At 44.8% G+C, this 25,720-nt stretch overlaps 2 protein-coding genes across 4 annotated transcripts in view; one reads left to right on the forward strand and one right to left on the reverse strand.

Annotated features, from left to right (window-relative positions):
- Positions 1-18,628, forward strand: part of SUV39H2 (SUV39H2 histone lysine methyltransferase) — a 35,529-nt gene extending 16,901 nt beyond the window's left edge. Inside the window, exon 6 of one of the 2 annotated variants that reach the window (XM_019487534.2) lies at positions 15,515-18,628. In XM_019487534.2, coding sequence (XP_019343079.1) covers positions 15,515-15,648 — 134 coding nt within the window. In that variant the 3' untranslated portion in view covers positions 15,649-18,628. Of the gene's footprint in view, positions 1-12,477; positions 13,323-15,514 lie in introns of those variants that run through there. The other variant, XM_059725804.1, reaches the window with a different exon arrangement.
- DCLRE1C (DNA cross-link repair 1C) lies at positions 1,222-25,704 on the reverse strand. Of its 2 annotated transcripts, XM_014607548.3 has the most exons (14): positions 25,551-25,704; positions 25,189-25,240; positions 21,029-21,113; positions 13,264-13,323; positions 12,550-12,605; positions 9,937-10,038; positions 9,327-9,399; positions 9,018-9,158; positions 8,199-8,300; positions 6,955-7,091; positions 6,405-6,459; positions 5,422-5,510; positions 4,342-4,442; positions 1,222-2,688 (listed from the first exon to the last, which is right to left on the reverse strand). In XM_014607548.3, exons 1-14 carry the CDS (start codon positions 25,657-25,659, stop codon positions 1,682-1,684), a joined length of 2,169 nt encoding a protein of 722 aa, XP_014463034.1. In that variant the 5' UTR covers positions 25,660-25,704; the 3' UTR covers positions 1,222-1,681. The 2 variants fall into 2 exon arrangements, with proteins under 2 accessions (XP_014463034.1, XP_006273828.1); XM_006273766.4 differs by lacking the exons at positions 12,550-12,605; positions 25,189-25,240; positions 25,551-25,704 and having other exon boundaries at positions 21,029-21,056.
- Positions 25,705-25,720: the final 16 nt, after the last annotated feature.

Genomic DNA, 25,720 nt, shown 5'->3' on the forward strand with positions numbered 1-25,720 from the left:
AGAATACTTGCTTCATCCTCCAAAACAGAGACAACCTGCTTCTCCCTGCCAGCAATGTCTCCCTGTAATAGAATGGGCCATATGACAAGTGATGCTAATTATCTTCCTCCTTCCAGGGTATGCTGCTTAAAGTGGCTGGTAAGTGGCCACTACAGGTAGAACTGCATTTGTAACATGCTGTGATGTACATTAGATACCATATTTACTTGAATCTAAGATGATCCTGAATTTAAGACAATCTCCCCAAATAACTGGATTCTATATGAGAATTTATACACTTGTCACACTATTCCATGTACTGTATAGTATCTAATTATTGGAGGGTTGTCTTTACTTCATCCCTCCCACTGCAGCAGGCAGTAGGGAAGCAAGTGGAGTGGGGAGGTGCCCTGCTACCTCTGTCTCCTGCACACACACCTGCAGCCTCTGCTCACCCCTACCCCCTGCACAGCCTCTGCATGGCAGGCTCCATCCCCATTCTAGCTTGTGGCACCAAGTGTGGCCCTGCCATGGCCCTGTAGCAGTTGTGCAGGCTGTGTGCTGTTGCTATGGGCTGGGCTCAGTACTCCAGGCTGCTGCATAGACACAGCCTGCTGATGCAGAGCAAAGGTAAAGCTGGAAGGGAGAAGGGCAGATCAGGGAGCCAGAGGTTTGCAGGAGATGGCAGGATGCAGAGGAGTGAGGCAGGTAAGTAGGCACTGACAGGCAACAGCTACAGCTAGGGCCCCATACTTATTTCTAAGACAAGGAGCTCTCCCCCCAGTAAATGGGGAGAAACCAGGTCTTAGAGTTGAATAAATAAAGTATTTGCATGTCTCAGACTAGGAATGCTCTTGTTTGTATGCAGAAAGTTAAAACATCACATTAAAGAGCACTCTTCCTGTGCCTCATGTTCAAGTCACTTACTAAATTCTAGTTTGAAACCTCATCTACTCTTGAAGCTGAACTGGGTGGATACCGTATATGAAATATGAAAGAGAAGGTAAATGTTGCCTAGCACATTTAAACATCTTGTATATCTTTTTCAGCCAAAATTCACCTTTTTACCTTTATACTTGTTTATTTTCTTTCAAACCCTTTTGCTATCAGTAGTTCTAGCTTTTAAAAACTGTAAGCAAAAATCTAAGATGCCTCAAGCATCATACTATTGGACTTCCTAGTCAAGTGAGGAGAGGGTTGCTTTGCTAACTGAAAGAGCCTCTCTCTTAAGTATGTGCAGAGTTAAGAGTGTAGAAAACATTTATTAACAACACATTTCACAGAGGTTAGAAGTGTGAAAGGATGAGACCTGAAGGATGGAATGTGACTAATAGAGGAGTAATATCACTTGGCTGAACTCCTTCTGGTAGTCCAGTCTTCCCTCTTTTGTTCCGTTGCTTCTGCAGCATACTTCTTCATGGTTTATTTTAATTAAAATTTGCATTTTTTTTTTAATTAAAAAATTAAATGTTTTCCTCTTCCCAAATAGAAGAATTTTGAGATCTCTCATTAGGGATTTCTTCATTTTCAGTGCCAAGAGGTCCCTTCTTACCCCAGTAGTGAGAGATTTTCAAGGAAGTGCAATACATGATTGCTAATTACTTTCCCTTCCAAAACTGCTCCTGAATGTAAACAGAGGAAATATGCAGGACCTATTTGTATGAATATCTGAATACAGTTTGGATTCTTTCTTAAGGACAGCTCAGGTTTTCCTTCTGTATATTGTTTCACCTGCTGCTAGTTTCTTGTAAAGATATTGCAGCTTATCTGGCTGAGGTAACTCAGCGTCAGGGGTAGAGGGGATTTCAAAGTCAGATGAGCTTTGAGAGTCTCTGTTCAGTTCAAGATCAGGAGTTTCTGATGTGTCATTATTTACTTCAGGTAGTATATTTTGTGTTGGAGAAGTAACATCTTCTGTCTCTTTTTTGTGGTTTTTGCCTTTCAAATCACAGTCTATCTTATTTGGGCCAGGTTCATTTTGGTCCAAACGCTTCAAACTGCTGGGATCAGCTTGATTACCCATGAAAAGTGATGTAGCTGTGGTTATTCTGTTCCCACCCCTGCTTAACCAGCCGAAATCAGCAGCATTTCTCTCTTGGGAGGCAATGAGCACCGTGTCCATTTGACTGTCCCAACCCTGGCTCCCCTGCTCCGATATGTGAGTTGACTGAGAAGAATTCTGCGAGGAGATGTGGGTAGAATCACTCTGCCCTTCTGAATCACTGAACAAGTTTGGTGACTGGGACCCACCAGCATCTGCAGAAGATGGGAGCGGGTCCTCAGTTTCAGAACCATCATCAGTTTTACTGTCAAGCTTAAAGAAAACATCCCACCGTGGTGTTTCTGCAGCCTGCTCGTCACTAGGTAACTCACAAGTCAAGTCTAAATGAGCTTTTTGCTCAATATTTTCTGGTACAGCAGTGGAGTCTGGAACTTGGGGTACAACCTGGGGACAAACTGTATTTTTATTAAATTCTTCATCCTCCTCCTCTTCATCCTCCTCACCATTTGATTCCTCACAGTCTATGAAGTCAACCTGTGAAGAGGTGGGCATAGTGGTTGCTTTGTAATTTCCTGCATTCTCACTCTGGATTCCTTCAGAGTTTTTAAACGAAGCTTGTGTCACAGGCAGCACTGTCTCTGCTTGCTGTTTTGAAATCTTACACCTTATAGGAGCCAGTTCTGCATCGAAGAGCTCATCATCGTCATCTGTGAGGAGAACAAACACCATAGCATCAACTAGTCTGATACAAAAAAAAATGTAGCATAGAAATGTATACATTCAGTTTCCAAATGATGGCAGACTGGTCAGATGTCAGCTGTTACAGGACCTTTTAATCACAGGTAGAAGTGAAATCTTACTTGGGTAAGTCAGACAGTTGGAAGTGGCACAGAATACAAACTATGAAATCAAATGACCTTAAATATGACTCTTTGTGTAAGTGGTGTAGATAAGATACAACTGAGGACAATGACCTGGTCTCAGTTATTCACATCTTTACTTTTTCTTGTCTTGACTATAGCAACGCACTACACCGGGGCACAAAGCTTTCAGCACTCAGGAAGCGATAGCACAGGATACTGCCCTGCCTTCTCAGCAACAAAGGCTTCTGCAGGAACATCAAACCTGTCCTCCACTCCCTATACTTGCTTTCTATAGAGCACAAAATCAAGTTTCAGGTCTTGCCTCTTTTTCCCCCATGCTCTACACCTTTGGTCCCAGGATACAGAAAAACCACCCCCTTCTAAAACTCCAGGCTGGATACTAGCCAACCATGATGCCCCACGAGGACAAGGCTCATCTGTGCAAGAAACAGCTTAAGTGGCTGGGCCGATATTGGAAAACAAGCTCTGCCAGAAATTAAGGGCCACCACAAACCTCCCCAGGTAGCCACTCCAAAGGCAAGGTGCATTTCTTTGCCTTCTGACAACCCCACAAACAAGATGCTCCACTGCACATCTCCCCTGGCTCAAAGAGCAAACACGTAGCAGATGTTAGTTGTGCTGATCAGTGTATTACTGGAAGTTGCTCAGACACGATGAGGTTAAGTATGGTACAAGAACTTATACTGAACAGCACCAGCAGTTGCACTGGTATTAACTTAATCATACAGCTTTGTAATTGGGAACACAGCACTTCACTGCAGTTTTATTATTAACATTGGAAACATTTAGGTAGCAAAATACCCATGGTTCCAGAACTTCACCACAGGCTCCATTATCTGTAAGCAAGAAGACAACTGCATCAGACTGAACGGTAGTTACAGGTGCTGCCTTTCAAAGATTCAGTCCTCCACTGAGCTGCATTACCTGAAAGCACAGCTTTTATTGATAAAGCACTTCTATGCAGTAGCTGGAAGCTGAAAAGTCAACAGAACAGCAGCTGGCATTTGTTGATCAGTGCTGGCTGGCTGTGCCCAATCAGATAAGAGAGTGTCTGGAAACGGGGGATTTATACACATGCTTGCACTTTTAAAAGCACCTGGTGCTGCGGCACATGCATTTGTATAAGTGGCAAAATACACATCAGTGCTGAGAAAACGGCAGCAGCGTGCTTTTGAACTAACACACATTGAGGGTGTTTTAGTTCAAAAGTGTACCACCCTCATTTTCTACATGCTGATGTGCATTTAAGTACTTATACAACTGCATGCGATTCAGTGCAGTGCAGCATGCATCAGCTCGCATGTGGAGTTGCTCAGATGCAGCGGATCTCCAGCACGTTGCAGCATGAAAATGTATGTGTATAAATGCCCATTGGTTCCAAATAACACACAAGTGGCAAGACTGCATATAAGCTTGAATTTTACAACGCATTTCTTTTGCCACAACCATCTGTCCTGGTGGGTCCTCCTCCTTTACCTGTGTCTGTTGAGTCTGTTGTTCTGGTTCTCTTCAGCATTCCCAGTGGTTTATATTTGGGTTCAGTATTTCTCCTGTATGACCTACATAATGGCTTTAAGCTGGGGAAAAAAATAAAAAAAGGATTTTTGGAACTCCCTCCAGGCTCCTACAATATTATGTAGGCATATAGGGAGCAACAATAAACTAGTTCACTCTTTCAACATCACCAATTTATTTTAAAACACACAACTTGCAGAAAGCATATATTAAAGCCTGTCCTAAGTTTGCACCTCTTTTCATGCCCACAGTTCAGTGGCCTCATGGCAGCACTCTCAAAACTGTCAAGTTAAAACACAGCAAAGAGTACATCATCCATGATCATACTGTTTTCTGTGCAACTGAGGAGAAAATGGAGAGTCAGCCTTTTTTTTTTTTAAAGCGTCTCCTGACCACAAAACTGCCACTTCTTACAGTAGCCCTTTCTTGCAATATCAGTCTAACTACATTTCCCTTCTTGTAATATAAGCCTTGTAGATTAATGTCACAAAGATCTTCCTACCTCTCCAACAGCTCAGCAGGGAGGGCAGGGTAAATTAACCAGTTATGGTACATACAATACATTAATTTTCTGTGCAGAGAGGTTGGGAGTTGAAGCCCCAGTGGAGATTTTATTTAAGAGGAAGGATCCTGCTGAGTTTCTCTGAAGCAGGGATGACAAGATGGCATGCACATAAGGCATTCAACAATCATGTCAGAAATAGCCCAATACAGCTAGCCTAAAAGCAGTAAGGGAAAATCTATAAAGATAAGTGAAGCTAATCAAAAAGTTGGGAAGTTTATAATTTACGCCATGTCTAAAGCATCAAAGCAGCACTTGAACATGTGAATTCTCCTCCCATTTAGCTTTCTGAACAAGATTTGAATAGGAGAGAGGAAAGGAAAGGAGAGTATGAACAGAAGGGAGGAAGAGGCAACAAGAGCTGACTGCCAGCTGGAGATAATTCCAGGCTGAGGCACAAGTTATCATCATCTTTATAGCAACCAACCAGAAACAGCATCAATAAAATAACCCAGACCAGCCAGCCAAGCAGCACTTACATTGCAAGAGCTTTTTCCTCTGTTGCTCCCACTGGAATTACATTGGGATACACGTTCACTGGACGGATATAGCTTAAGAAATCTTTAAGCTGAATTAAGGGGAAAAGCAAAAAAAGAAAAGAGAGGTACAAGTAGTTTAATAATTACCTTAAAAGTATATTTGTGACACACGCTACCATATGGTAATGCTGACTGAAGCATGTGTGTCATAGGATGTGTACCTTAAACAAGCACAATATAGATCAGCACAACCCAGGTGCTGGAACCCTGTACAAACAACTCTAAAACAGAGAATCAGAATGAGCTGAATGGATAATATTGTTTTAGAGTTTTTATTAAAAAGTTTCCCTGCTCCTTCCCTTAAAAGTGTTCAAGCCACCAAGAGATATCTTAAAGCTAGAATCTGTTTTCATAGGACAATCCATTGTCCTCTATTGTGTATAATGCAGGTTCACATTTGGAAAAGTTGTCCTTATAGACCAGATTTTTTTAAATAGTGAGAGGAATGTTTGGTTTAAGGAACTGTATAGAAGAGGCTACGATAAACAGGTAGTAATTCTTAATGGTTTCATTTATACAGTGGTGGCCAGAGTGTGGAAAAGTTGTACGAAAGCAAAACATAATACCTAAATGTTTCCCACTACAAAGCTGCAACATAATTTTGCCTTAAGCTCCATCAACATTAAAAGACAGCTGTGCTTAAATATATTAGCAGCCCATTCTTTTTTAAATATATTAGAAAAAGGTTAGTCTAGATATCCAGTTGAAATACAGGGTCTTGCAACAGCTATGCAAGGGCACTGCTGATCTTGCACTGCCTTCATCACTCATTTTTTACATTCACCCCTTCTCATTACCAAGAAGCTTGTTATCAAATATTTCTTCCCTTGTTGCAGTCTAACCTATCGCTTACTCCAAAGTGAGCATAACTACTTCTAACATGTTGTTCGTGACATTGTGAAACTGAACATCATTCTACATACCTCACTGTATGAAGAGTGAAAAGAAAAACAAGCTCTGTATGAACTCTCCCCAATCCTAGAAACAGATATGACAAAATAACTCAAAATTGCCAAGCTCATTACAGCTTCAGTTTGGTTAGTAGAGGTTGAGTTAGGAAACAATTCCAAAGATGACTTAACTACCTACACAAAACTCAGGGTGTGGACACACCAAATGTATTTACTCTAAAATAAACTGACTTTAGTCCAGCAAACTTGACATGAAGCCCCGCTACAAAAACCTCTTTTCTGGGGCAGAAGTTATGTCATGAGAATCTGCAGCAACAATCTGGAGATGCCTTACTAAGGAGTTCACCTTGTGTCTGCTTCCCTTGTCAGTGTTATCCCAGAGTAGCTGACTCTTCAATGTAGACTGGTTCCACTGCCACACAGTAGCCATGTTCTGTAATAGCATCTACAGGGTTTATTGCAGAGCAGTAGCATTGTGTGTCTACACCTTCAGGCAAAACGTTAGTAAGCACCATCATAATGGTTTTATTCATATCACAGAAGCCTTCATAACACTGCTTACCTTACTATTACATCAGTTTTTCTGGTTCTCTCTCCAAACCACATTGTGGAAGGTTTGACACTAATGATGCGCAGCGGGGTTCCATTTTGGGAAGTAATTCCACAGGGCAACCTATTCCCTCGAAGATACTCATCATCCTACCAGATAAAGAGCATCTACTGAAATACAAAGGCAAATATAATGCTGGCCTTTTCAACATGGTGAGGCCACAGCTGGAGTACTGCATCCAGTTCTGGGCTCCACAAATTCAAGGAGGATGTGGAGAAGCTTGAGACAGTCCAGAGGAGAGCCACACGCATGATCAGAGGACAAGAGAACAGGCCTTATGAGCGCCACAGGACTCTTCAGCCTGGAAAATCGCAGGCTCAGGGGTGACCTGGTGGCAGCCTGTAAGTATATAAAGGGGTGTGCATCAGGATCTGGGGGAATGCCTGTTCACCAGAGCGCCCCAAGGGATGACAAGGTCAAACGGTCACAAACTCCTCCAAGACCGTTTTAGGCTGGACATAAGAAAAACTTCTTTACTGTCCGAGCCCCCAAGGCCTGGAATATACTCCCTCCAGAGGTGGTGCAAGCACCTACTCTGGACTCTTAAGAAACATTTGAACGCTTAGCTTGCTGGGATCCTGTGACCCCAGCTGACTTCCTGCTCCTGGGGCAGGGGGCTAGACTGAATGATCTTCTGAGGTCCCTTCAAGTCCTAATGTCTATGAAATCTGTGAAATCTATGAAATATGTATTTGCTAATGTTCTAGTCTCATCTACCTCTTTTGGAAGCCATTCCCTACATCCCATGGTCATATTAAACTTCCTTAACCTATCAGGACCTGCCCTCAATGTTGTCTTCAATTTTATTTGTGTTTCCCCAGTTCTGGGATTCCTGTTCCAAGGTGTTGTACTGGTCTGAAGGTCAGTGCAAATAGTACATGAAGCCTTCTATATACCACCTGGCCATGAGGTATCACACATTCTGCACTAAGGCAGGATGACATAACCCTCTACCTTCTTTAACATGTTGCTGGTCATGTGGCTGAACTGGGATTTTTACTCCCGGTACTAGCTTTCGAGCTAGTAAGATGTGTTTCACTTCATTTTATTCAATAACTAAACCTTTTACTCTCCTTATACCAAGTGCAATTTTCTCCCTCCCAAGTTCTTTATTGGGAATGGAAACACTGCAAACATTTAAGTCTACAGATACGTTTTATACAAAGCTATCAGGTAGTTTACAATCCAGTACGTACTCGTGGATGCCGGCATGCATGAATTTGAGTACGCCGATCCGTAGTGATGTGGTACAATATTTCTGGCATGTTTTTGAACATATCCAGCTTGTTCACATGCACCTAAAGCAAACAAATATTTAGTCCTGAACATAACTAAATGCATTTGCTAAAAGTTACATTAAAACAAAAAACCTGCAGTGCTCAGGAATACTGACCAAATTTGGAGAAGAGGGGGGAAACGGACAATTACGTGGGCACCTCGGTATTTCTACCTCAGCCAAGGTACATCTTTAGCCACCATCTGAAATGGATAACCCTGTTCTGGGAAGAATTTGACTATGTCCAGCGAGTCCTTAGGAGGCAGCCACAGGTCATCAACATCTGGATCTAACCAGTCAACACCTCTCCCATGCCATGACAGGGAGAGTAGCAGTGGCTGAGTCCCAGTCTGGGTCATTCCAGCCCACAGCCAAGAAAAAGGTTGCCAACTGCTGGTCTAGGAAATTCATTGCCACTGAATTGGATTGCTTTTATATGGCATTCCATGGCTGCCAAAGAGCAGACTATGAATGTTTCTCCTGGGAATAAGGATTGAATTCTGACTGCAGAGCTGCAAAGTCTCAGTAGATGGCATCTATTGGGGATTTAGTTAATACTGTTTCTATACAAACTAGAAGCTTATTTCCCAGATTACAGCTGCTTTATTAGTATAGCAAAGGAGAGCAGAAAGACCTCTCAGACTGCAGAAATCTTGAGAACAGCATTTTCCAGGTCACTATACTGGCCCCACAGTCATTGCTTAGGTTGTTTATAAAGCAGTTGATATGAAAGCTTTACCTTGGTTCCAAGCTCCTCGCTGAGGTTTATGAACAAATATTCATATCCAAAGGCAGCTTTGCAATTCAGCCACACGACATGATAGCGGCTCAGCGTGATCCAGCTACGTACTAACTCTAATATCCCATTTAAACATTCCTCCTAAAATGGTTAGAAAATTGTATGCATTTAACTTTGTAGTAACAGCCAAAGCACCAAACTTTGGAAACATAAAAAAAAATATTTCCTTTAAGAATTAAATCGTGACAAAAGACTGGTTAATTATCAGTATCTGTGTGTATGTTAGTCTCACATTTGATTTGTACTTACCCTGCTAGGGATATGATAAAATCTGGGATCACAGAAGGTGGTGTCTAAATACACACTCTGAATGTCTTTCACTCTGAAACAGAGAAATGCAATATTATCATGTATGGTGATGACAAAATTGTGCCCCCGCCCATCACAGATGCAGAAAGTTCTATCATATTATTAGAGACACTTCCAATTACTGAAAATGATCATTTCAGAGGGCAAGATTCCATAGTTACATGTGCCAACTGCTCATAGAATGAGGGGAAATGTAGCAATTCTTCAGCTTTATAGCTGAAATGATAAGATATTGGAATAGCAGTGCAACATATCTATCTTGCATTGCTCTAGTTTAGACTTAAATATAATGGATTCTAGAAAGTCTGAAAAACACAATTTTCTGGTAATATTTATGTTACTGTCTCACTGCTCATCTCAGCCTATAAATGTAATATGGATTTACTGACTTGCAAATAGCCTTAGTCAATTAGTGGGAGATGAAGGGAAAAGGTGACATTAGTCCAGCCATAACATTTATGGCTACAGGTTCTTTAAGTCTTTCTAAACGTCATACTCACAGGAAGTCTCAGCAGAAACTAAATTGAAGGATTCTAGGATTTTTTTGTACCTTTTCCCTGAATGCAAAAGCTCCATCCTGGCTGCTTCTCCTTTTGCTAGTCTGAAATCCCCAGTATAAAGAATTGTGCCGTTTTCACCCTGAAACAAAAACCTACATATGGAAAACACTAGTTAATTTCAGCAATAAAGTCCTGCGACTGCTACGATTAATTTATTATTTTGTTTGTAGAAATTGAAGGAAACGCTCTAGATTTGCAGGTGACATAGCCTTTGCATGTGACCTTTGCTATGTACCTCACTGGTGTAATTTTACTGAATCCATCAGACATTACCAAAACATTAAACTTGATTCAAGTTCTGCCTTTAGGGCACTCAAATGCCATGCCCCTTCTCCTGTGAGGCCAAGCCATGCCCCCTTTCCCCATAGGGCTGGGTCAAGCTCCCTTCCCTTCCCTTCCCTTCCCTTCCCTTCCCTTCCCTTCCCTTCCCCCCCCCCCCCTGCAGAGGGCTGGGTCACATTCTCCCCCGCACCTGCCCTGCATAGCCATGCGAAGCCCCCTTCCCCTACTACGGGGGCAGGCTTAGGCTGGGCTTCTCCCATCCCCCTTCGCATGGTTGGATGGTGCTCTCTGTGCAGGCCCTGGGCACTGGATCAGAACCATCATCCAGTCTGTGGTCAGACCAGGCACTGCCCATTCAGCCCACTGGGGAAAAAAATTGAGCACCACTGGTCTATGAGTTTTTCATCTGTATAAGTGAAAGAAGACTTCAGTTGTCTATTGTAGCCATATATACCTATATTAGTGATCAATGTTTCTAAAAGGTAGCTGCAAGCTGCTTCTGGGAAGAGGGGAAAGAATTATTTTGTCCAAGAAGGACAGAATGAAGTCAAAATGACCAGAACATATATACACTATGCTAGTTTAAAATTTGGTACTTTGTTTCACAATATTAGTCAGGATTCCTCCACCTTTTCCACTACATATCCCTCACATTCATTGGGCTTCACAGGAAAACTTTACCTTCCATTTGGTTTATCTAGCTTAGGGGATGACTTGGTAACAACCTTTAAGTAAGGACACTGAAAGATGAAATAACCCGCTACTATGATATTATCTAACCCACACTGAAGTAGTATACTAAGTATATTTAGATTCAAGGGCAGTAAGCTGAAGCGTCACAGGTTCAAATGGGAGATATTTTTTAACAAACGAGGCAGTAAACTAGAATAGTTTACCAAGAGACATCCAAACCACTACAACTCTGAGGTCGGGTACAGCAATTACACTTCTACTGGTATCAGTGATCAGAAATCGGTCTATACCCATACCAGAACAGGAGTTTGACGCACACAGATTGGTTTAAAAAGGCAGAACCCGGTCTAAGAGTTGCCCCCCAAAGGGCAAATGTGTGTTCTGTTCGCTACTGATCTAAACTGCACCACTTACAGAAACCCGCATTATTTAAATCAATTCCTCATCAGGCTTTTTGAATATGTGTACCTAGCCTAAATGAAGCATTTTTCAAGGGCAAGATCTGTGGATGCAATTCTCTCACTGGAAGCAGGAGTTGGCTGTCTGTGAGGAATATACGTCTCAATCCGCATGAGAATTATGCTAGACATTTGGAATCAAATGATACTGAAATAGGTTGCCTTTCCCCACCTCAAGCTGCTCACCACTCCAGGAGACCCTGTTTTAGCACCCACATGAAAGTGAAATAAGAAGCTACAACTTTCTGCTACTATTTGTTACCAACATTTAGAGAAGCAATTGGTGAAGTGAGAAGTGGAGCAATGGGCAGACTCCACTTCCTTTGTTTTTATTTAGTTATAAATATGAATTCTTAAATACAATCCCATATGCAATACCCATGCATTTAGATTGCTTTGGTTAAGTTTTCAGTTGTTTCCTTAAGTCTCACATTTTCCAAACCAGGGCTCAGAGCCAAACCCATATGAAAAGTCTCTTTGTAAATAAGATTTTGGAACACAGCAATTGCAAGGTCATGACCTACTCATAGGAATACAAAATATAGCATAACTGAGCCCAGAGAAGGCAAGTCTCTCCCACTTCGTTAGTATATCCTGCACAACCACTGTTATTCATCTTAAAGGAGGCTACCAGAATAGCAACAAACATAGGTATTAGCAAACGACAGTATTGTTTTAATCATTAAAAAAAACTCAACCCTGTTTATAAGTACCACGTTTTCAGTTTGATTTAGGAAAAACAGTTTTTTCCCCCCTGAATGACAATATCTATAGTTAAAGACATTGAAATGATATTGCTCTTACAAAATCCCAGAGGCATCAACCAGTTAAACCTTAGATTTAGATTTAACCATAAGGAGTTAAATGCATACAAAATATTAAAATAAAAATTGCATTGGGGAAAAAACAAGGGGAAAAAAAAAGTATGACTGGGTATTTCTGCTGCATGCCCAAAAGTACAAGTACAAATGTCCAAACTGTAGGGGCCCAATTGCAGGTCAACCTCACATAAGCAGAGTGCAACTGTTATGCTTGTTTTGGAGGGGGAAAAAAAAAGACAGACATCATCAGAACGATACTGTTATTTCTTCTATCTAGAAAAATGGAACTTACTATTACAACAAGCCATCATTTACATTTAAAACCATACTGAGTGTGGACAGCACATACATGACTGATCCCGGGCAGTGACCAGCTGGGAGAAGTGTCACCACTATATCTTCTTTCTAAAAAAAGTCAAGCCAACATATTAACAGGTTAGTGCAAGTCTCAGGCTGTGGGACCATGGCCCTGACCTTTTCTGAAAGTGATCAGATCAATCTACGGCTCTCCTGAACCTCTGGTAGTACTCGGGTGCACCTTCACTGGGAGAGGAGTGTGGTCTTCTCTTCCCTGTTCCACTCTCAGTCTGCATGGCAATGACTTTCAAGTCATTTCTGACTAGCTGATTAGGTCTCAGAGCAAGCTCATGAATTCTGGTCAAAAGGGACCAAGCCACATTCCCCTTCTCCCTTATGTTTTAAGAGCTTGTTTGCTGAAGGTCCACATCTCAAAATGCATTGCTTCACTCCACACTGGCTCTGCATGGGGAAAAGTGCTGAGTGCATGCCTGGCTTCTAGCCATATTTCAGTATGGTTTTTAGACACATTTCAGCATGGCTAAAAAAGGCAATGGAAACACATGAATGGAGAATCAGAGGAGCAGCGGAAAGCTGAAGAGCACAGCTGAAGGTCAGAAAAGTGGAAGAAAGAGGACTCCACCTAGCTATCGATAGCTTTGAAAAGGAGAAATTGCTTGTTATTATAATATTTATTTCAAAATTTAATTTCCATTTGTATGTTTAACAAAGCATTCAAAAAACCCCTTTGTTTTTAAATAATTACCTCACCCGATGTTTCATCAACTAAAGAAATCTGAGTTGGAGTTTCAACTTCAAGTGCAATCTACAACAAAAAAAGAAGAAATGTATTTTAAGATGCATTGCAAATTACCATTAGAGTATGCTTAATAACAGGTATTCATTAGTATTATGTGGACATCTTAAGTGTTCATATAGACATAGTGTAGACAGCACATTCTTTTGGCTCCAGAAAGAGCCAAAAGTAAAAAAAAAAGTCTCTTCCAATAACAAATTCTGTGTAAACTGCTCCTGACTGGGGAATAGATGCACTAATTGGGCTCCCAGTCTATCCTCCATTTGGGCTAATTCTTGCATGCTTTTCCCCCTGTCCTGATGCAGGGCAGAGGATAATTTAGTTCTCTTCAGGACTGAAAGATCTGCACAAAGCAGGAGTGTGGGGGTAAGTGTCCGTCAATCCTCGTAACATGAGCTGCAGCATTGATCATTCCAGCCTCTTGGCTTTGTTGGGATAGCAGATGAACAACTTGGCTCTCAGCCGCTATAAAATCTTGGTCTCATCATAATCCCAAAGCTGTGATTTTGGATTTCCTTACCAGACAGCCAAGATTTAAACGAGCTATACAAGTATCAAACTCAAACCTAGCCACAAAAGACTTACACGTGCCAAGGTCAACCAATACCTAGAAGGAACTCTAGTTAGTGCTGCTGTTAAAATACCAGTACCACTAAAGGTGGATCCATACACTTTCTAAATGTCACTTGGTAGATCTGGTTCTCCACAGCCCCAGATGCTTGGGTCCCTACAGAGTCAAGACCATGCTGCAAAAGTAGCAGCTGGGGCCTTTTTTCTGTAAAGTCCCTGAAGCAAGTAAGTATTCCCTGCAGCTCTTGGCAACCCCTCTGTGCTCAGAGGCATCCCCCTCCCATGTCATTCCTCCCTGGCCTTCTCTATTCACAACTCTGGGCACAGGAAGGAGACCCACCTGCCACTGCTGTCCCCAGGGGCAGAGGGAGTCCTAGAGCTGCTCCTGTCCTGCTCCAGTTGGGACTGGGAGGATCAGCTATGTGGGAAGCTGGGCTCAGGTTGGGGCAGGGACAGTGAGAGGCAGGTTCCCCCTCCCTGTCCAGGTGTTCCCCACCAGCCTGAGAGCGGGTGCAGAGGAAGAACCCTCCCACCACCACCAGGAGCAGGTGGGACAGCAGTGGCAGCAGCAACAGGTGGGTCTCCCCTTCCTGCAGATGCATAAGTAGAGAGGGCAAGGTAGGGGGAAGAGATGTCATTGATCATAGGGGTTGGGTGCTGAGACCAGGGGTGGGGGAGTCTTAATTGCTTTGGGGACTTAAAGATAATCCCCAGCTGCTGCTCCTGCAGCATGTACTGCCCAGCATGGGGTGAGGGGGCACACCGGAAGCAGGGGTGCAGCCCCTCTGCAGCACTGGCTGCTGTTTCCACACACCCCTTTTCAAAATCCTGAATCTACATAGGAGTACCACCCATGGGAATTCATGACACCTTGGGCCATTAATGAAATATTTAAACAAGAATGATTCTGCCTCTCAGTACCAATAAACTGCCTGAACATCATTCAGCACAAACAACTGAAGTAGGTGATCTGCTTCACTCCTCCATGAGTAGAGTGCATCAGTACACCTGCCACAGATAATCGTAGTGGAATTAAACGGAGTCGAATTCAATGGCAGTCTTTAGGTCCAGGCTTTAGGTCTGATCTGCCTCAAGAAGGTTCCTTCATAGTCAGTTAAAGAAAATTTGGTTGCAGAGGTTAAGTAAAAAAATTCTGTCGGTATGCTGCAATCACTCTGGGTGGTTTCAACAGATCAAGATCAACTCTCCGTCTTTGTTTGCATGAACAGATTCAATCAGATTGCTGATCATAAAACATTTGGACGTCAACATTATAAACTACTCTCCTAGTCTGATATTAATCAATTTTACAATTGTGGCGCATACAGGAAGAGATGATGATGATGTTTATACCAGAGCTTGTTAACAGGACACCCAATCTACTGCTGTCTGATTAAGTGACTACGTAGTTTGCTCCATCACTGTAAGCCATTACTGGGAACAAGAGCTGCAATTAGATGAATAAATTTAAGTCCTGCGGGACTGGGGGGCACAGGGAATGGGGCTCCCCCCACCTGTCCTTCTTAGGGCCTTGGAGGGGCAGGTGAGGGAGCTCCAGGCAGAGGTTAGCAGGCTGAGGGGGATCAGAGAAGCAGAGGACAAAATTGACAGGTATTTCCTTTCGCTGCAGAGCCAAGCACCAAAGGGAGAAGAGTCCCAGGAGGTGCCCTCCACAGCAGAATGGCAGAAGGTTCCCTCCAGAGCCAGGGCTGTTTGCAGTGGTGCAGTATCAGCTCCCCCAGTCCAGCTGGGGAAAAGGTATGAGGCCCTGGCAACACTGGAGGAAGAGGAAGGAGATGAGTAAACCCTTGGAGAGGAGGCCACTCCCTGCACAGAACAGACTGAAGGAGGCCAGTTGACCCAGAAGAGACGCTTGGTACTCATCATAGGCGACTCCATCCTGAGAGGAACAGAGGGTCCCATCTGTCGCCAGGATCCCATGACACGCGAGGTCTTCTGTCTGCCCGGAGCTCAGATTCGGTATGTGATGGAGATGATCCCGGCCCTTATCCGGCCCACTGATTACTACCCCATGGTCCTAATCTATGCGGGCACTAACGATGTGGCCAGGAGCATCCCAGATCGCCCTCTGGGGGACAAGCTGGAGGAGACAGGGGCACAGGTGGTCTTCTCATCTGTTCTCCCAGTGAGCAAACTTGGACAACGCCATGAGACCTGCATCAGGGAGGTCAACTTGCGGCTTCGGAAATGGTGTCTTGAGGCTGGCTTTGGCTTTTTGGACCATGACCCATACTTCAGAACAAGAGACATGCTCGGATGGGATGGGCTTCACCTCTCCCCCAAAGGTAAGTGAGTGTCCTCTTTCAGGGTGGCTGATCTCCTCCGGCAGGCTTTAAACTAGGTTTATCAGGGGAAGGGGAGGATGAGGACAGAGGGAGCTATAGAACACCGAACCAAGAGACACCCACAAGATCAGTCCAGGTATGTAGTAAAGATCCTATTAGACAGCAGTTTAAGAGGGGACCAGGGACAGCCACCAGGGGAATTAGGTGTATATACACAAATGCCAGAAGCATGGGAAACAAGCAGGAGGAGCTAGAGCTCTTGCTAGCAAGCAACAACTTTGACCTAGTGGGACTAACTGAAACCTGGTGGGACTCTTCTCACAACTGGGTGGTGGGAATAGAGGGCTATAGGTTATACAGGAGAGACAGAGTAGGGAAAAAAGGTGGGGGAGTTGCTGTCTATGTCAAAGAACAGTACACATCTTTCCTAATCAAATTAGGGTCAGAGGGTGATCAAGCAGAGACTCTGTGGGTTAGGATCCAAGGGGCTCGGGGTGAAAGGGATCTAGTGGTGGGGGTCTACTTCAGGCCGCCGCACCAGGACGACGAGCTAGACAAGGAATTTTCCAAGCAGTTCAAAGAGGCTGTGAGGTCTAGAGATATGGTAGGCAAGGGTGGACCTTAACTACTGAGACATATGCTGGGAGGAGCAGTCAGCTAGATCTAACTGCTCTTGCAGGTTCTTAACCTGTATTCAGGACCTCCACCTAACACAGGAGGTAAAGTGTCCCACCAGGGGCAACGCCTTGCTTGACTTGGTGTTGGCCACAAGGGATGACCTGGTGGGGGACCTGCGGATTCAAGGCAACCTGAGGGACAGCAATCACCAAATGATTAAATTCACTATCCAGCGAAGGGCAGGCATTATACCCAGCAGGACACGGGTGCTGAACTTTAAAAAAGTTGACTTTAATAGACTCAGGGGATTAGTTAGCAGGGTGCTAGGAACTAAGAACTTAGATGCGTTGAGGGTCCAGTTCAAGCAGGATGCGGACAACCTGGAGAGGGTCCAAAGAAGAGCCTCTCATCTGATTAGAGGCCTGCAGGAAAGGCCCTACGAGGAAAAGCTAAGGGACCTTAACCTCCAAGAGAAGAGAAGGCTGAGAGGGGACCTTGTGGCAGCATACAAATTCATAAGGGGAGAGCAACATGAAGTAGGTGACGATCTCTTCACCAGGGCACCCCCTGGAACGACAAGGAACAATGGCCATAAGCTACGAGAGAGAAGGTTTAGGCTGGACATTAGGAGAAAGTTCTTCAAGGTCACGGTTCCCAGAATCTGGAATGGGCTCCCAATGGAGGTAGTGTCTGCCCCATCCTTGGGGGTCTTCAAGAGGAGACTGGACAGGCACCTGGCTGGGATCACATGACCCCAGGGTTGGTGACTGTCTTCTTGCCTGAAGGTCGCCCCTAAGGAGCCAGGAGGTCGGATTAGATGGCCCACTGAGGTCCCTTCCGACTCTGTGAATCCATCTATGCATCTAAGTCGTCAAAATACACAAACCTAGAAAGCACAATTATCAAAAACATCTTAACACTGCACAGATGTTTGTAAATACAAAGATCAGGCTGATCTCTACACATGGAGCCTTCCTGCATTGCTAATCTTAGACAAAATAATCACACAGCCCTGAAAAAACTTCCTTCTCTAGTGGACGGACACCTGCCAGGTTGCTGTTCATGTCCCACTGCTCTCGAGCACCTCTTGATCCAAGACCAGCTCTTGCCTTGGCCTCTGGCTTACTTCATATACAAAAGCTCCCTGTATCACCCCATATAGAAATACCCATAGGACTAGTGCTGCCCCCCTCCAAACTCCAAAGCTTAAGCATACCTTTCCTCAGAGCTCCAACCTTGTGGGCATTCTGCCTTTACTAGTCACCTCCTCAGGGACATGCAACTAAGGAAGCAAATACAGTGTTTGCAACTGTTCCAAAAACTCTTCCCTCTTTACCGTTGCACAAGAAATATGCGGAGCTGGACAAGACACATACCTGTGTACCCTTCCCTACGCTTAATGCGCAGCAGCTTAATAACACTGCACAGGAGCATGCTGGGCAAAAACCATGCTAATATGCTACTGCGCAGTAGTATTAGGCTACTGTTTTATTACGTCACTAAAAAACTGTGCGCCAGCACTACTGCCAAGTAACTGTAGTTATTACATATTTAGTCAACACTTCATTAAGCAAGTACTAAACTAAATGCGCAGTAACTACTGTGCATTAATGAACATGTAGACGTGCCCAGTAATGCAAGGTATCTTACCTGACTTTCACGGAGGGGGAAACTACCTCATATTCATCATCCAGCAAGAGTGGGAACATTGGCAGTTACTACAGACTGGAAGTTTTCCTCCCAGGAACTTGTTTGTATGTGCCCACCCACAAACTGTGTGGTTTGAGACCCATTATTAAAACTCTGTCTGGGGACGACAAGCTGGAGGCAGCTGGTTTTACCTGGGATATGGCTGCCCAAAGACACTCCGGTGTGAACAGGCTTAATGACTATGTCTCTTTTCTGGGAGTTACTACAGAACCACTTAAAGTCCATCTAAACCTAACAGTCCATTAATCTAGCATGGTTAAGGCACACCAGTTACTTAGTCAATAGTACACAAAGGGGTAATGTAGCCAGCATCACACCTGGCCACTTGACTCCCCAGCTTGAATGGCCAGATACCCATTTACAGATAGGTTAATCAAGGGCAGCCTTTGACATGAGCCCAGAGCAGGGCTTAAACTCCTGCCTCTGGAGCCATAGCAAAGTGCCTTAACCACTCTGCCACCACATCACCCCTTGACCCACATCTCCCACCCGCAGACCCACTCCCCACACAGCCCGTGCTGCCGTCCTGGGCGGACAGAATGGACCCTCACATGGACAGCAGTGCTGAGTGCATTTGGAGCCCTAGAGTACACCTCAGCACTGGCAGCCCCACGCAGCCAAGCCCACCCGGAAGAAGCCACTTTTGCAAAGGCGCCCAGTACCTGGCGGAACAGAACGTCCCTCACATGGCACCTTACCCTACTTGCACGCAGCCCGTCTCCATGGCAGCCCCTGTGCTCAAGCCCCTGTTGAGTGCGTGTTGTTGCCAGGGCAGAGGCAGTGGCTGTCCCTTTGTTGCTGAGCAGTGCCCTGTGACTGTTCCCTAACTCACCCTCCCTCTCCCACTGCTCGCTGGGACCTGTAGTCTGTTGTGGGCTCAGGCCAGCTACGGGACACGGGGACTGGACTATACTCATCAAGGTGCTTCAGGCATGTGGCCATAGTTATTGGCTACAACAATCAAAAAAGCCAATAGCTGATAAGTCATTTTTCCTTTTATCGGTGCCAATCCAATAGGCAACCAATACATCTGTGCACCCCTAAATAAAACCTTTACCCTACTCATCCCACTATTGCTACATCAAATTCCTTTGATTATAAGTTACTGAATTTATACAAAGCCAAGTTAACAGAGACCAAACAGGTGCTGTACCAAGATAACCAGAAGTGATTTGGAACTCAAGGTAAAATACTTGTAAATGCTTTAGCTATACAGTGCAATCCAATAGGTAGACATAGCACTTCACACAGGATAATGTTTGCTACCCAGAAGGACATATCCCTGGCTGAGAAGCTTAGAGGTTACAGGATCAAGCAGACAAGACTCAGGCTGTGTCCAGATGAGTGCAGATGTTTGGTTCCCTGGGGACAAGTACCTGCAGCACACCTTGTGCCACTACTTGTCCCTAGGGAATGCCATGCATGCTCTGCCGTGCACCAGGTTACCCTGGGTGGGGTAGGGGGGACTGTGCTGGTCCCAGGAGCCTTACTTGGGGTCCTGGGAAGCTGGAGCCATGGTGATCCTGCAGCTGGGAACCTGGCTGGCAGCTGAAGCGTGGCTCTGGCCAGCCAGGCTCTAGTTTTGGGTGGGTTGTGCTGCTGCCACATGCACCACCCTGCTTTTTTTCTGCGCACTTTTTTTTGACCCCCAGGACCAAAAAAACCCCCTCTGCGCTTCCAGGTAACAGTATGGGGAATGCTTGCACACGCAGTGTGTGGTGCTGCAGACAGGTTTGCGGTACCACATACCACAGAGCTGCGCTTATCTGGATGCAGCCATACTGTCCAGGCAGAGGAACGTGTGTCCTTTATAGACACACATTCTAAAATGACAGGTGGAGAAGTTTTCAGTTAGGCACAATTTCAGATGTGCCACATCTGGGGTGGAAGAGATGAACAGCTGCAAGTAGGTCACTTTTGTATAATGCAACACTGGCTCAAGGAAGAGTATGGTATTCAACTTCCACTGTTTACAACTACAACTCAAGCAGGCAAATTGTGTTCTGCAAGAATTCTGCATCTGGATACAGATCCCACAAGGCTGGAAAAAAGACATTAAAAGAGAGGGAGATAACACTGACAAATCAGGAAGGGGAGGCTTTAAAAGAAGTGAAGGATAAAATGTTAGAAAAGGGGGTAGTGAAAAAACAAGAGAAAAGGAGGAAAGTATGAAGGAATACTCAGAAGTCAGGTAGAGAGTAATGCAAAACCAACAAAAAGGGAGCGCTACAATTAGATGCTAAAACAACAGACTGAAAGAATGAAGTTGCTTGTGGACAGAAAGGCATCAGTAAAACCAAGCAAAAATAAACCCACTCCAAAGACCAGAATGGGACATAAGTTACCCAGTGTTTTAGGGGGATAGTGACACCAACTACAGAAATTCAATACCGTTTCTTTGGAGAAGAACTAGTCATCCGTCCCCCTTCCCTCCCCTCCTGAAAGGCAAACAGGCCGCTTCTACTGACAAAGAATACAACTTGCTTTAACCTGAAAAAAGTGCAACTTACAATGCGAGTCTCCCAAAACTTGTATTTTGGGCTGGTCAGCAGCAGCTCCTTCGTTACTGGAGAACAGTATAAATGAACTTTCAGGCTGTGCAGAGAGATGATGACAAACTTAGTTTTCAAAACAAAGTAGGCAACAATCATTAGATAACTCTGCTGCAGTGCATATTTGCTAGACCTGCCCCCCACCTGAAGGGAAGTACAGCCCTGCAAATGTGGGGCAATCCAAGGAACTGTTCTGCCTCAACCTGGCAGAACTCAAGCCGTGTTCCTTCAGCTGGTCTGTAGGCCTTCCCAAAATAATACGGGTTTGTACCTACAACCACTTTGTTTTTTAAAAAAATCCTTCCTCCATTCCTTTCTTGTCATAAGAACAATAGAATTGCCATCTTTTGTATAGAGTGTTACGCAGCGGCAGAGAACAGATGCGGAAAAGCAGAGTGGACTGGGTATGACCAGAGTTGGGTTTTTTTCCTCGTTGTTCCTCTCTCACTTGCAGTCTCCAGCATTTAAGGTCTAGGAAGTTCTGCTTCAGAGGCTGTTTTTATAACTCCTATGCTCAGTAGTTACTAATGCTCCTTTCCTCCAAAAAAATGCCCAATACATTTTTTTTGACTCTGGCTAAACTGTCAGCTTCCACACTTGCATGACCTAGTGTGTGAAAAAAACTTCCTGTTGTTAGTTTAAACTTACTACCTCCTAGTTTCATCTTGTGACCCCTCGTTCTTCTATTTTGAGGAGAGTAAATAATAAATCCCTATTTACTTCCTCTTTACCATTTAGTATTTTGTAAACCCTTATCATGTTCCCCCTCAAGTATCTTTTTCCTAAACAGAACAGACCTAGTCTCTCCTCATATGGAAGCCCCTCCATACTCATCTTTGCTGTTCTTTGTACCTTATCTAATTCTTCTATATCCTTTTTGAGGTGAGGGGACCAGACCTGGGCACATTTATTCAGGATGCAGACACACCACAGATTTATGAAGGGCCACTGTGATACTTCCATTTCTGTTCATAATTCCTTTCTTAATCCTATCAGTTTGTTTGCCTTTTTTATGGCTGCTGAGCACTGAGCCGATGCTTTTAGCAAACTGTTTGCAATGACTCCCAGATCTTTCCTCTGTAGTAACTGCTCATGTAAAGCCCATCATAGTGTAGGCATAGTTTGGGTTATTTTTGTCCAGGTGCATCATTTGACACTTATCTATATTGAACTGCATCTGCCATTTAGCTGCCCATTCACTCAGATGTGCCAGATCCTTTTGTAGTTCCTCACAGTCCACCTTGGTCTTTACCACTTTGAATTAATTTTGTGTCATTGGCAAGTTTGCCCACCTTGCTACTCACCCCCTTTTCCAGATCATTTATGAATATGTTAAACAGCACTGGTTCTAACACAGATCCCTGGGGGATTCCACCTTTTACGTCTTTTCATCCTGAAAACTGACCATTTATACTCACTCTTTGCTTTCTATCTTTGAGTCCATTCTAATCCACATGTGTATGTTCCCTGTAATCCTGTGACTACCTAACTTAGTTAAGAGCCTATCATCGGGGACCTTTGTCATGATCTGATTTAAGGCTTTGGTGCTTTCTCTGGAATAGATGATAACTATCCCAAGCACTGATGCAGAGCTGGGAATGTGGTTCCTTATGCTACTCTAGACTTTGGGAAAAGAAAAAGATCCCCAGTTTTTTATTGCTGGCAGAGACTCTTGATTTGCTTTTTAAAGGGGAGGTTCAATAAACTACAACTTTTAAATTCACCATCAGCTCTGGAGAATAACCCCAAAACAGGATGGTTTGTGAAAAGACAGTTGCCTATTTGAAAAATATTGTTTTGAAGACAGGCAACAGCAAGACTCAGGGCCTTACTTGTCTGCCCTTCAGAAAAGCTTCTTGTACTATTTCACCTACCTTTACTCTGGGAAGATGGAGAGGCAGAAGCCAAAATTTTCCTTGGAAACAGTACAGTAAACAGGTCACTGCAGAAGGCACTAATTTACAGTGTACTCCACCAACATGCAAACTCAATTAAGTGCATCATTTGCTTAACTGCATACCAGAAAGCTAGCGTCAAGTTGCTGCCAATTACTGATATCGTAACAAACCCCGGTTATCTGTATATCAGTTAAATGCATAAGCCACTAATGCGTATGGGATCTATCAACTCAATTTTCTATTGGGTAACAATCACGCCCCTGGGCAGCTACACTGAAACAATGAAGGGAAGCAGCTGTCAAAAGCGCTGATAACAGAAGCCTTGCAAACAACAAGACCAGTCAGTTTCAGGGCAACTTTCCTTCATGTTCAAGGTTTCTAATAGCAGCCCTGACATTATCAGAAGCCAGGAAAACAAGGGTAGCAGGCAGCGTTCCCTTTAAACTGGGTGGCATGCGTGGCTGTGCCTACCACGCAGTTTCAAGGGAACGCTGGTAGCTGGTCAGCTTCATATTAGCCAACACCACAGCACTGATGGCGCTCTGTACATTGAGAGTATTCTTGGATTAAGGTTTAAGTGCATACTCCAGTTATATGCACAGCCATTTTTCAGCCCCAAAACAAGGCACTTATTTTGATCCTGGGGTCAAAACAGAGGACACTGCATAGTAGAGGGCTGAACACAAATAATCTATTGCCACTCAGAGATGTTAGCTAACCTGTCACACTTTAATGGATCCGATCCAAGCACAATCCACCTACTTTGGGATTCTGATGCAAATTTTTTAAATATAGAAGTCCACTACTGGAACTTGGAATCTGGCCCACATCTAGTCAATAGTAAGGATTTCTGGGCAGATAACTGCAGTGGGCAGCAGCAGTTCCAATTTGTCCACAATGACCTTGGGAACAGTAGGATCTAGTGAGAAACTAAGGGCATTTTTACAAATGCAAGCACCGCAATGCTGGATGCTTTGAAAAGCACCCAGCACTGCAACACTTGCAGTTGTATAAGTGGCAAAATGTGTGTTAGCACTGAGAAAACGGCAGCGGTGTGCTTTTGACCTAAAACACATAGGAGGTGCTTTAGTTCAAAAGTGCACTGCTGCCTTTTTCTGTGCGGATGCGCATTTTGCCACTTATACGACTGCACACAGCAAAGCGCAGTTTGGCTCAGCTCACGTGTGGAGAAGACTCAGTTAATTGAGTCTGCTCTGAAGCAGATCTCCAGTGCATCGCAGGACAAAAAAGTATGTGTATAAATGCCCTAAGTTTGCTGATGCCCCACATCACTCGATGAGGAGGTACCAAATGAACTCATGGCTCGAACAAAGGAAATGCATCTCTAAAACTCATCTTCTTCATCTTGTTCCCTACAGCTTGGTTATTAAATCACTTGTGTTTTCCATTAATGGTTTGTACGCCGCGGTCTGGACAGTACTAATATGGATCACGAACATCTTCTCTACCCAAAGTGAAAAAGCAGGACACATGTTCAAATGTTCTCACGCTTTGATCAGACGTGGAAACACAGCTGCTGTGCACATCATGCAGAACGATGAGCCCTGGTTAGAAGCCAACAGATGTGGTGGGGGAAGCCCATGTGGTTTGGGCAAACAGTCAAATTGCAAAAGCAAGTGCACGACCCACGACCTAGTTATTTCTCCACAACATTTTAACGAGAGAAAAAAAGTACAGCTTTCAAGTCCCTAGAGCCCAAGGGTGCTGCCACTAAAAGCTGGATAGAAACCAACTGTGAAGTAACTTATTTTCAAGTATTAAATCTGCAGCTGGCTGATTCTTTTCGTAGCTACGGACATTTAAGTGGCAGTGGCGATGCATAGGGGGTGCACGTGGCTGGCGATGCATAGGGTGGTGCACCCCCTGCAAAAAGGTGCCGCCGGTTGCCCCTCACCATTCACCACCTCCCCCCGCTGCCACCAGCATCTGCAGGCTGTCCTCAATTGCGACTGCCGCTGACAGCGTCTGCAGGTGGTCGCCGACCGCTGGTCAGCACTTGCCCTCCCCCCACCCCTGACAGCGCGGCGGGAGCTCGCCATGCCCCGCCAGCCTCCAGGGGCACGTGGCATTCATGTTATGCGGTGATCATTTATCGTGTGGGTAGCCAGTTATTCACGTAATATACGTAACACGCGACAGGGGCCCGAACAACGCATGCTCACAATCTTACGTCAAGAACCACCCACGAGCCCCCGCTACCTGCACTCCAGCCGCCTTTTCAAGGATGGCGCCCTCAGCCCCTTCATGTGATCTGCAAGGAAGAATGACATAAACATTCCCAGGACGTTCCTACGGGCCCGCAGCCGCAGAAAAGTTTTAGGCAGAGACAGGATACCTGGACCAGCCCAGCTCCCCAGTGCCAGGCCAATCCCTTTCCCAGGGCAGATCGGCTGCTCTACCTTCTGCCCGCTGCCCTGCACCCCGGTCCAATCGATGGCTCCTAGCTCCGCCCGCTGCCCTGCGTCCCTGTACGATCAATGGCTCCGCGCTCTGCCCCCCCGCCCTGCGCCCCGGTCCATGGATTGCTCCGCGCTCTGCCCCCCGCCCTGCGCCCCGCTCACCCTTGTGGCAGTGCGACAGAAAGTAGGCCCGCGCGCGCAAGTTGTCGCGGTCGAAGCGGTCGATGGACACCCAGGGGTATTCCCGCGTGCGGCCCCCGAAGCTGCTCATGCCGCCGCCGCCGCCTCCACGCGCTGCCCAACTTCCGCCAAGCCCCTCCTGCCCCTCTCCC

Source organism: Alligator mississippiensis, chromosome 4, assembly GCF_030867095.1.
Source record: "Alligator mississippiensis isolate rAllMis1 chromosome 4, rAllMis1, whole genome shotgun sequence".
NCBI lineage: Eukaryota > Metazoa > Chordata > Crocodylia > Alligatoridae > Alligator > Alligator mississippiensis.